General features: G+C 35.7%; 1 protein-coding gene across 5 annotated transcripts in view; it reads right to left on the reverse strand.

Annotated features, from left to right (window-relative positions):
- Nucleotides 1–8,592, reverse strand: part of LOC137393484 (FERM domain-containing protein 4A-like) — a 46,926-nt gene extending 38,334 nt beyond the window's left edge. For 3 of the 5 annotated variants that reach the window (XM_068080075.1, XM_068080083.1, XM_068080062.1), the window contains exons 1-3: nucleotides 7,364–7,441; nucleotides 6,664–6,824; nucleotides 4,113–4,207 (exon numbers count right to left, since the gene is read on the reverse strand). In XM_068080075.1, coding sequence (XP_067936176.1) covers nucleotides 4,113–4,207; nucleotides 6,664–6,729 — 161 coding nt within the window. In that variant the 5' untranslated portion in view covers nucleotides 6,730–6,824; nucleotides 7,364–7,441. Of the gene's footprint in view, nucleotides 1–4,112; nucleotides 4,208–6,663; nucleotides 6,825–7,363; nucleotides 7,442–8,572 lie in introns of those variants that run through there. The other 2 variants (XM_068080091.1, XM_068080070.1) reach the window with 2 other exon arrangements.
- Nucleotides 8,593–12,837: the final 4,245 nt, after the last annotated feature.

Consider the following 12,837-nt stretch of genomic DNA (forward strand, 5'->3'; position numbering starts at 1 on the left):
TCTTTTAATTGCTTCAACTCTGAGTCGAGATGAATGACAACTCCCTAAAAGCAAGTTCTTTTTAAACCAAACTTTTACAAGGGAATGGACGAACAGTTCAAGTTTAGAGAGGAAGTTTCTTGAAGCAATATGATGAACAGAATGTCTAGCTTTGAGCGAAGTGATTCAACTAACCAAGCTTAGGCTACCTATACATGGTTGTGAGATACAGTTTCATGAATGGTTGCCATTGAATGTCTGTCACACATCAAGTGGAAAGGTAAAGGTATAAATTCTAGGAATATGCACAATTATGGATTGGCATGCGTATACAGTAGTTTTTTAAACGAAAACATGGAATTTAAAACGGAGCCGACCATAATTGATAGCTATGTAATAGAAAAATACAGATGTGAGAATCATATTTTTCTATTGTCCAATCACTGTCGAGTATTGTAAACAGGGCTTGATTAATACCCGATACATATCATTTACTATCACTATGTTTCCATGATGCGCAGTACTGCGATGCAGCCCCCTCCGAAGTCGAGGGGATCGTACGTTTACATGCTGCGCAGTGGTTTTCAGCAAATTGGCCAGAAAAGAGAAATTGTATAAATCGAATCGCCTGATGGAGAAATAGAATTGATCATGGATACCGAACATCAGAAACATTCTTTTTATGCTTCTGTCGTCATTATACTTTTATTTACGATACACATTCACAAGGTTTTACAAACCTTAATAGAATTTTTACAAAGTAATATATTTTTAATAAGTATTTTTAAGATAATATTTAAACGCTGCTTTAGGATTTGCCACCTATTTTTCGAAAAGTGTTGGCATCGATAACAAAGTCTAGGAAAGTAATCACCTCATCATCCTCGTGGGTGCAGACCATAACTAAATTTAAGCGAAAGAAGATCGGAAGAATAGAAAAAAACAAGATTAGCGGGATAACTTTTGTACTAGTTCATGGCCCTCGATGAATCGGCCTCCACAGCAAGAGAGCTATGCGCAGCCACTGCGCAATGCCGTTTCCTTGCTGCGAATTTGCACTGGCTTCGCACTGATCAGTGCGCAGTGATTTTAGTGCGAAGACGCCCTTTCCATGATTCGGAGAGGGCACAACTCCGAAGTACTGCGCATCATGGAAACGTAGTGCATGTTACGCCTGGTTCCCATATACGTCGCAAAGCACCAGCGACAGCACCGCAGGCTATTAGCGGTGAAATGAGAACCTACACGCCGGGTACCGCCGGTAGTTGCCGGCGGCAACGCAATAGTTTAGCGCTGTTCAAATTTCACAAAAAGCCGCAGGCAAAACCTTCCCGAAATGCACTGTACGGGTGAAGGTCACCATTATAGAACTGGCATGATGAGCAAACACTTTATTTGATTCCGCAATTATGCCTAGCGTCGCTATATGCCAATTACGCCGAGCCTAGCGTCGCAAGCCTTTTGCTGCGCAAGCTACCGCCGGAGTCTCGCAGTCGAAATGGGAACCAGGCTTAAGCCATTTGCAAGTTCATCACAAATCAACTAGTTTTTTCTATGAATGAATTTGGAACAACTCATGCATAGACCTAAAACATGCCACAACAGATATGAAGGTCTTCAGATTCAATTATGAGCTCATTAGTACAGCCAAACTTGTGTGTATATATACGAGGTTGATTTAGTTTGATGGTGGATTCTGACATCTAAATTGTCACACGTTGGCGCGAATATTTTCACAAGAATGCATCGTAGTTTGTGTATAAATTAAATTTATTCCAGAGCCCAGAAGACAACAATAAACACTTTATGTAGCTATTTACAGCATTAAAACAAGTGCGTTATATATCACCTTGTATAAATTCAATGTAAAAACCTAAATTACATGTGAAAAGTAAATTAATAATTAATAGAAAGAGGTTGTTACTGTAACTTTACCTTAGGAAGTGTGAGCTAGCTGATAGAAATGTGTGCAGTTATTTAGGCTACTCTAACTCACACTAGATGTACAAGTAACCTAATGTATAACTTTTTTATTATATTTTTTTTAGCTTTTTTACTTAAACCACTGTCGTGTTTCGAGAAGTTTTTTACACCGTATGTTGAAAATTACCTTGTCTGTTAAGACAACAATTGCCCAAAACTGACATATATCAGAGAACTTGTATGTAGAGATGATCAATGTCGAGGTTTAATTGTAAAACAATAATTTATAACAAGATAGTTTCTGCCAATCATCTACTGCTATTACATAAATGCAATGACTATTTAAGTAAATAGTAATGTGCCAATGCTTTAGACAGTTACACTTAAAACCCTGACAACTGGCAGCGCGAACCTAACCGTAGTTCAACAGCAGCTTCCAATTTCAACTAGCGATGATACCCGTCTGTATGGCTGTCGTTAGGTAGAAGCTACTATTAGACTAAAATAGGGCACCGCAACTATTTCATTAAACACCAATACATTTACTTCAACAGCCTCGAATTAGTGAAATGCAATATATGGTTTTTGAACCGTCCAGACAACTTTACATCGGTTTGATGTCTAAGAGTCCATCATATAAAACAAAAAGCAAGATTTCACACAAATATTCTCTGCTTTCCCAAATGAAACCACAAACCAAAAGAATTTAACTGCTTCAAATACATAGAGCGAAGTGACCTGCGCCAAGGCTGAGAAATAATGAGACCAACAGACGTCCTCAAGAGCTCTTCCACTGCTAACATTTTACATGATAGAAGAGATTACAATCAGTTGCTTTAATTAGTTTAGTTTCATATTGCAGGTAGAACGTTAGACTGTGTCTCCAATAACTAACAACTAGCGGATAAAGAGACCTCAACTAAAAGTTGACTACTTAAAAAGCAGTTGAACAAAAATAGCGATTAGTTATGTAATAGCGGTTGATTAGGCTGCTTTAGTGATCAACTCATCTAACTCTGTGGTTATTGCGTGTCTCCTAGCTGTGTCTCCTGGCTGATGCTAATTATCATACATGTGTATCACATGATGTTCCCTCCAGCTCGGGTTTGCAAATGTGAGTTAGTTTACTATGGCTATTGCATGGAATTATCAGGTAAAATGAGATATGTGGAAATCGTGTGAGGGCGTTTTCACCATGCTAGGTGAACCATGCTAGCAAATGCATTTTCTCATTTCACTAATAAACATTGCCTTCATAGTGATCAAGCTCAACATTGAGAGGACACTGGCAGACAGGCAGAGATCATGTTTTCATGTACATTATGCGTATATATGCTCAAGTCTATGCGGTAGACAAGGAGCCTTTAGCTTTGTTTTACGCTGTCTAAACCTCAAAGGCCGAGCAAGCTGCTCTGACTATAGAGCATTCATTATAGCACAAGCTAAGGCCCCATACTCTTTGTACAGAATACCCTCATGCGCAGGCCTTGTACACATGATAAATGATAGACATTCCTGTGGGGGTAGCACTAGAAAGTGCTGAGATTGAGGGCACTGGGAGGCGTTGAGGGTGATTAACTATGAGTGTAGAGATATGACACTACTAGCGAGTATCATTGCGTGTGGGTGTAACTATTAACTACCACTTTGCTATTAGCTTCAAGTGGCTATGATCACTTTTTAATTAGATTCTTATTGTTCAGGTTGCTAACAATGGCCTTGCAAACTGGTAGATCTGAGGGATGTAATTACGGCCAGTCAATTGGTACAAGTGAAGCTCACCGGAGATCAATTGTGTACAAGAACTGAGTGTATCTCAATATTACAGAGGTTAGAATTTCATGCTACTGTCATGGCCATTGGCTTATACGCAATTCCAAGTAGATCGTACATGGGAAGGCTATAAGCTGGCTCCAAATGAAATGATAGAGAATAATTTTACCAAGGAAAGTGTGGTGAAAGGGTCTAATAAGTGTTCCGAAATATAAGCGAGTGGATTGTGCTGAAATGTCAGTATTAAGCACTTTTGCAAACTGCTTTTTTAGAAATACATTGAGAAACCTGTTCAGCGCCAAAGGCTCAAGGCTGTGACGACAAGTAGATTTCTACAAAAATCATCGAATAGCTACCAGCAGTTACAGAGCGGTAGCCAGCTCCTAGTCAGCATGGTATAATATCCATGACAGAGTAATGGCAGCACCAATACTTACGTCTCATCCAAGTAGAAAAGGCCAAAGTATTCCTTCTCTTTTAGATTGAAGTGTGAAGACACGATATCAAAAAGGTCACACGTGTACATCTTCGACTAAAAATACATCACATATGACATTAAGAGTCACAGCTAGATTTGTATGCCAAGAGTAACCAAAGAAGGAATACGACTTGAAGCATAAGTCTATTTTCGTATAATTTCATAAAAATAATACAGACTTAAGTCTCAGGCTTTATGCTGCAGCTGTTAGTGCGTAAACCGTTTGCTGCCAAAAGAGACAAGCAGCATGAAAGAGGGAAATGTTTGATTTACAATCAGTCAATAATAATAATAAAACAGCCATCAACGTTCTCATCTGATGATAAAATAATAAAAGTAGAAAACAGAATTGCTACATGTCTCTTATAACTACCATAGAACACAGCTGGTAATAAATTCATTTTTAAGCCTTCCTAAGACATTAGAATACTACTCCAGCAATATTTGTATCTCTATTTGTTAGCAGCTATCTCTAGCAGTAAGAGACAAAAATCTACTTATAGCATGAGTTTCACTATACTTGTAGGCAGTTCTCATTTAATCCATTAAGTTACTCTTCTCCATGAAACTGGTTACTAAAAGGAAGATGTCTATGAATCCACGTGTCAGTTTAAGCTAGACTAAGAATCACCTCAGGACAAAATTTTGAGCATATGACATAAAATTTGAGTGAATACTTGTAAAAATTAATTTTTAATATTAAAGAATTGAAGTTTTTTAAAACAATACTGTTTGGTAATCAGCACAATTGTAGGCTATAGAGTTTCCTTCACAGTGTGGTTCTGTAGCACTGGAATAATGTTAAACAGTGCTTCATACATTCCTTATTTGAGTTTAAACCATAACTGTCACAAACAACTTTTATCGTATTTACTAGGTAAATCAGACACGCTGATTCCAATTTTGTACTCAAAATAAAGATTAGTCCACTAACTTTTAGAGTAATGAAGGCTTTTTTACAGCGTTTTAATATCGGTCTTGAAAACAACACGATCGGCATAACAAGCTCCGCCCATAAATACGTGACGTAACCTAGCTTTTTAGGAACAGAAGTTACGTAGGGATGTTTAGACCGATTTAGAATAATAGATATGGGTGTTTTAAAATCCGTTAATATCTAAATTCAGCCTTAAAAATAATATCAGTCTTTTTTGAAAGGTAGATGAGCTATTTAACATTGCATATTTAAAAAAGCGCAATAACAACGCTAGCTTGTGATAAAACCACGCTTTTTGAGCTCATTTTCCTCGGCGTCCAGCCCATTTAAACGTCATGTAACAAGCTACGAGCAATTTTAAATAGTTTATATACCTTTCATAAAAATCTGAAATTATTTTACAAGCTGGATTTAGATAATAATGGGTTTTAAGACACCCATCTCTATTATTCTAAATCGGACTAAACATTCCTAACTTCCGTTCCTGATAAAGCTAGGTTTCGTCACATATTTATGGGCGGAGCTTGTAATGCCGATTGTGTTGTTTTCGAAACGGATATTGAAACGCTTTAAAAAAGCCTAAATGACTTTGAAGGTTAGTGGACTAATCTTTATTTTGAGTACAAAATCAGAATCAGCGTGTCTGATTTACCTAGGAACAACGATAAAAGTTGTTCGTGACAGTTATGGTTTAAAACCATGGAGCCCAAGATGATGCTTTTCTTAGCATTAGATAAACAAATAAAAGATAACATGAAAAACATCTTCGACTCAAATAGGCTTACTATGGTGTGAGGTAGAAGACAGGTAGCAAACAACAAACTGGCTGTCTGCATTAAACAGTCGCAATACAAGTCGCTGTCGTAGAGCATCGAAGTTCAACTAAGTGTTGAGCTGATGCACAAGCGAGTACAAAGACCAATCCTGGATTTCTCAGCAATGTTTATAATTTATACAATTCTACCAGCAACCCCTCAGGCAATGCTAGTATTAATTTTTTTTAAATATTAAATGTAAAAAGATCAGGGAAGTTAAAATTAGGATGAAGTCGCTAACACGCTGCCAAAAACGTGATGCTGCCAACGAGGCATAAAGAATAGGCATTCTATGAAGAGAGAAGCACCTGCAGAGAGAAAGTATTACCATAGCGATAATGGCGAGCCCACGCATGACTCATCAGCTCTGAATGAGCTAAACATCTCCACACTACTACCACTATTACCTTGACTATACGCCAATGCTAGCAGCACCACGCAATGATTTCTACTGTTTAACCTGTAGCAATTGACAAACTAACCAAATCACAAACACCTTCTGTACTAATAGTCGGCTCTAATCAGAGAATGAAGTAATACAAGACTACTTCCACTTCACTCTTTTGACTGTCCCATCTAAAGATTTGTCAACCACCTGTATGTAGGATAACACACGCCTGGGTAACGCTCCACCCAAATAAAGTGGAGACATGTTGGCTATAATTAATATCACTCAATGGATAGCGTTTTCGAATGGATATACGTATTATCAAGTAATGAGGACATTGCCGCATCTATTTAGCGAGGGGATAACGAACCTGGACATTAAAGGTTAACCTCCGGTCATCAAGCAACACGACTTGTACTTTTCTACACTCGGCCATAGTCAATGCAGCGGTGGAGAATCGCTAGCCTTCTAATAATAATCCCATCAACAGTCCACGGAGGATAGGCTCTGTAGAAAGGATTAGCCAAAGGGCTGTAAAAGAATAAGCAGTGGCAGGCATATTAATTGTAGCTTGATGCAGTCAGATATTGATGAGTTAAGCAGCTGAATGACAATATCGGTAGCAATTCAATTCGTACCTAGTCACCAAAACGGACCAGCTGCGGCTAGTCAACTAGTCGGTTGGGCAGCAGGCAGCTGGAGCTGAGCTAATATTGCTAATAGTATTGTTAATAGTATTGTTGATTCACTATGAAACTGAAAACCCTGCATCTCCGCTGCTTAATTCTCATGGCAGTGTCACTTAGTCCAGCTGGCATTGAGGCTGGTTTAGATATTCTATGATGGAAAAAACCTTTTTAAATGCTAAGTTGTCCATTATTGTGACTTGGAATGGAAATAATACATCCAACAACAATTCCATACAATATCTATTGAGTAATAGACATGCCATACTTTATGAATGAAAGCAAACACTTGGAGTCAATAAAAATAGCAGCTTATCTAAGTTGATTTAGCTTATCATAGTTGATTAAAAAAAACAAGCAGAGTAAATAGCAGATCGTACTCACAGACTACAATGGTAGCTAGACACTAGTTAGCAGTGCATCCAATACATCAGCTGGCTCTCCATGACGGCTGCCACTCAACTAATAAATAAGGCACAAGATACAGTGAATACAAGTCAAACAATGTAGAAAAATTAGTCGATTTTCTTTAACAGTAGTAAAAAATAGCAACTTCATCTAAATTAAAATCACTACTTATATTCAGTTTTTACATAAAGCTAATGAGTGAATGTTTACAGTACAAAGTAGGAAGACTGTGATAAAGGCCATGCATATAGTGTATATATTGGAAGTTTTAAGGAAACACCCTTCCAGACCAACAATCAAAACATACAAGCCCTACATTAGCAACTACCTAGCAGTAATACTCCCAGATTTTGTTGTATTCAAAGACAAATTGGTGTAATAAAAAATGCAATAAAACGGCAACATTGCGTTACAGCTGTTATTATTTTTTTCCTAGCCTGTAATTTTTAGCATTTTTCTAGAAACAAACTCACCCTAAGCCAAATCTTTAAACATAGTCTAATACTGAAACAAAATTAAAATAAAAAATTATTTGGAATCATCTAATAAACCTCAGGCTCGTACCAAATATCTTACTATATGTATATAGTAATATTTTTTCTTAGGTTAAACTTAGTTAATAGTTATAAATATCAACTACACAAAAAATGGTGTGTAAAACCTTGACTAGAAAGTTATTTTAAAAGATACATACCGGGTAACAATAACATAAATTTCAAATCCGAAACATATCAGCAGTTACACAGGCTTACATAATAATTCTAATGCTAAGTTAAGCCTCCAATTACTCCTTTATCACAATACCATTAAAGTTTTAATTTAACGCAAACATCTAACAAGGGGCTATTTAATATCACACTGACTCACAATATGAGTGAAACTGGCAGCACCTATAAACGCAGCTGGAGATACCAACAGGTCTACATAATTAACTAAATGAATAAACTATTGTTATTACCACGCAGACGTAGTCTGATTTAGAGACACAGAAATTTTGTATCAGTTTATTTTGGCATACCGTAACATTTAAACAGAAATTACAAACACAAAGCATATTCAAACAAATAAATTATAACTACTACCTTAATTTATCAGCTGTTTAAATACACGCGTTTAATTGTCGATTGCCAATCACGTTTAACTCCGTTATCATTTAGATCAAAAGTATCACCAAATAATGCTCACAAGTGTATTTTTACTTGTTTTTGGTAATATCCATTATTTCAAGTTAGTAATCATTTTATCTCGCATAAAAGGTGTACGCGCTTCTCATTGACGCGAAAGTCTAAGGTATTGATCAAACGATTGCCGAACGCATTTTACACGTAGCAGCGAACATATTGAGTGCGGATTGCTTTGTTGTCGGACTAAGAAGTTACCCATATAAGAACTCTTGTGCAAGAATCCTATACTTTCCGCCATCATCACTCAGCTCATAAAAAGTGGAATTGTGCAGATGTATTTATACTACACAATTTGTATAATCTAAACACGTTAAAACTATACAGCGAAGGTATATATTAAAAAAATCGTTACTATAGTGCTGTCGATTTAAACCAGAGATACGCAATTAGAATCCTTGCCAACCCGAAACAACACAAAAATACATAAATGATATACTACAAGCGACATGATTGTCAAAAAGGATCGGTGGTAACATAATAGTTAAAACTAAAATTAAAGTCTAAATTTTCACGCTGTTGAATCATGTAAAAAATGTTTATAGATGATACATTGTGTTGTGCTGCGTAGCTATTACTAAGTAATAAGAAAATACGCAACATTTCTAAAAGGTAAGACGAGCTCTCTTTTTTCTCACTGCCGCCTTTTGCAACCCTTGTCGTGCCTGTAACTGAACTCTTAAAATATACTTTAACCAAGTATTGGTTTTACAAAATGATACTATCACAACACTTATACATAGCAATAAAATTGCGGCTCATTTAATTTTTTCAGCATACTAACTTCGAAAAGGAGTTTAGACTAACGGCACATTTTTAAATTGGAAAATCCTTTTTTCTTCTAAATATTTCGCTTTGTAGTCAAAGCTAAACGTACCAAGTTTCATAAAATGACTAGTCTATTTGAAGGGAACAATTTGTAATTAAGTTAGATCGGACAAATTGCAATTAAGTTAGAACAAAATTGAGGCTTCAATTTCTATTACATATATCATATAGATATCTTATCTTGGTTCTGTGAAAATCTTTGTTATAAAAAATTGACTTTTGGCTCATGCATGTAGGTTGCTAACGAGGTTGAAAAATGTTAATTCCTTGCACATTTTCATGAAAAATAATTTAGGACGTTTTCCAACATCTAGAGAGAACTGGTAAAATAGCATTGTATTTCATGATATGGCCAGCACAATCAGCCATGCTTCTATTATGTCTAATGAAGCTTCATGGTTGAAGAAGCAATGCAAAGGGAATATAAATATACCACAATGAAAAATAAATAAAACTTCTTCAATGACTGCACAAACGCCTCCAAACATCTAGACATGATCATGTAAGCTGGACAGTGAAAGCATTCATAAATATTGCTACTTATAAAGCTTACTCTGAATTTTCATGTTTTAGCATGTTTATAGTACTCCTACATTATGAGCAAAACTATGAAATATAGACAAGCTAGAGAAAGTAGCAGCAAACATGTTTAAGAGGCTGCTAGAGCTGCTCAATCATGTTTGGGTCATTGGAAAATGAGTTGATATGAAGATGATAATTATCTAGTACAGTGCACCCTTGCATACGACTTCAGTTTGTTCCAGTGTTGGCATTGTAAGGCGAAAATGTCGCGGAGAAGGGTATAAAAACCTGTTGTAATTATTTGCTTCAAATAACCCATGGTAAAAAAACATTAAAATTTTATATATGTACTGTACTTATTAGAAATTAGTAACAAAATAGTATATTAACCTTGATGACTATAGTTTACGTATAGTTAAACTAGTAACTTTAGCTTCATTTCTATGGTAATCATTTGCTTACTTCTTCCTTTAATGTCGCCATCAAAGTTAGGACTCATGGCTAATGGATTAAAGTTATTTATATTGTTATTTACGTATAACAAGTTAAATTGCATAGTAAATAGTATATTAAACACTAAAATGCACAATAACCTTTCACTTTTCACTAATTGTCGTTCCATTCACACAATATCAAGCATTTGAGAAACAAAAAGAATGCTCAACTGAAAGGGAAAGCAAACATAGTATCTCATTCATGCGGTGTGAAAGATTTTGGCGAATAGCATATCGGCAACTTTTTTATTCCGACATATTCAGCACACTAACTGCCAAATTTCAATTTCGAGAGAACTTTTTTTGATATTGTATGGCGAAAAAAATGTCATATGCCAGTGGTAAAAAAACATCGTGTTCCACATCGTAAGGCGAAAAAACAGGCGAAAGTGCACTGTATAATGGCTTTCAGTGATCTATGAAATGAAAAGACTTTCGTTTCATGATTGTCACTCTCAGCTTAAAAACACATCTGACATGGCTCTAAACAGCAATTTTCTCTCAGCTGTATCAGTTTAGCGTTTGCTTTTGTATAACATGCTAATTTTTATACATTTATGCCTTATGAACCTTTGACAAAGTTAAGCCAGGTAAATATACTCATGTGTAAAATTCGCAGTAGGGGTGTCTTTTGTTTGTAAATGTGAAATTGTCCTGTAAAGGGCTGTGTTCTAAACTGCTCTGTACCACAATTGCCTCCACATTAAATTCTTTCAAGGAAAACTGTTGAGGTTATATGGTATTATTCATGTAAGTAGCACATGTATTATTATTGCTAAAAGTCACGTTGTAGTATCCTAACCTCTACAACAAGCCAACAGCTAGTGCCACAATTATTTGGATAAAAGTGTAATTCACTCATCAAACAAGAATTTCACCAGAAGATTTTTAAATAGAAAGCCAAAACAAGTTCTAAAAACCATCAGCCATTTAGAAACAGTGTAAATACAGTGATGCTATCTTGTCATGTTTTAGGTCTTAGCAGTAAGTCAACTGAAATTTATAAAATGAAAATTCCAAGTGTCATTTATAAAGACACTTATCAATTTACTTACTAACTAAACTCACTGAGTTTCATTCACTGTTTATTTTTTACATTTCGAGAAAATTGAGTGCAACCATGAAGTATCAACATTTTCAAAGTGTTTCATTTTGTGCTTTTAAACCTAGTGAGCAGCCTGTTTTTTGGCCAGCTTTAGTTTGAATGGCATGGCATTGATAATGTTGTGAATTAGACTTTTATAATTGTTTCATGTCTCTATTACTTGGTTGTAGCAGGCTTTATTCATACAATCTAGCCATTGAATTTTAGTAAGTATCAATATAACTTTGAATGCAACACGATGGCAAATTTTGTTGAATGAAAACAGCACTGGTAATGATGTTATTAGCCTTAGATCCAAAGGGTAGTTAAAACACAGTTTTCGAGTTGCGCTCCTGTTTTTTATACTTCACACACAGATTCTTTTCAGATCGTTGATTTGCTAATAGGTTATAATTAACCAAACTTTCTTCAGATAAAATTTTATGGTCTCAATACTCGTTGTACAGATACTATATCTTTTTTATTTTGGAGGAATTGTCCTCTACTCCGGTGGGTTTATGAAAGTGTACTATAAGCTCAAGTTACATTCACTCTCCTCCAATAAAAAACATTGCACAGCCAAAGCTTTGGTAATTACTTTTTCAATCACCCATGTTTTTTTAGCTGCTTGCGCAGAGACTATAGAGTGGGTTTCACACTGTCAGCCTATTATAGGTTTTGGTAAAATATTCACTACACTCAGGCTTGTTACAGGGTTGATAACCAGTACAACTTTTTTAGATTACTGGCATTTGTAACTGATGTGCATTCTTTAGTGTCAAGTTTCAAGTTTTAGATTACAGTGTAACACAGGCTAGTTATCAAACTTTAATAAAAGAGCAAAAAGAGTTAATTTATGATATTTTTTAATATGAGAAGAATTTCCCAGCTTACAAAAAACTGGGTAGGATGGAAATCTATTATTCTTAACCAGTTTTGAATAAGCTGAGAAATTAGAAAATAACTCAACAAAACTTCAGGTTTCATGCAAGATCATCCCTTTTAATAATATCTGTGCTTACATGAGCATCTTTAGAACCACGTTTGGTCAGACTGGTTGAATATCAGGCCTAGAGGTAATTTTCAAAATGTTTGATCAATTTATTACAAATACAAAGAGGCGCTTCACATCGATTACGACTTTGCTGCCTATAAACTCCCAATTTCATTCATTGACCACTTTCTAAAAAGCAAAAAAGAATCATCTCAAAAGCCCCAATAAACTGCCATATTGCTATGTCACGGAACTGTCTTGACGGACCCAATAACAAATTTTGGTTTTTGCATCATTGAGTGTTTTGTTTAAAGCCTGCACAATCAATTTGCAGTTTGGTTTTTTTT

This window comes from Watersipora subatra, chromosome 1, assembly GCF_963576615.1.
Source record: "Watersipora subatra chromosome 1, tzWatSuba1.1, whole genome shotgun sequence".
In the NCBI taxonomy this organism is placed as follows: Eukaryota; Metazoa; Bryozoa; class Gymnolaemata; order Cheilostomatida; family Watersiporidae; genus Watersipora; species Watersipora subatra.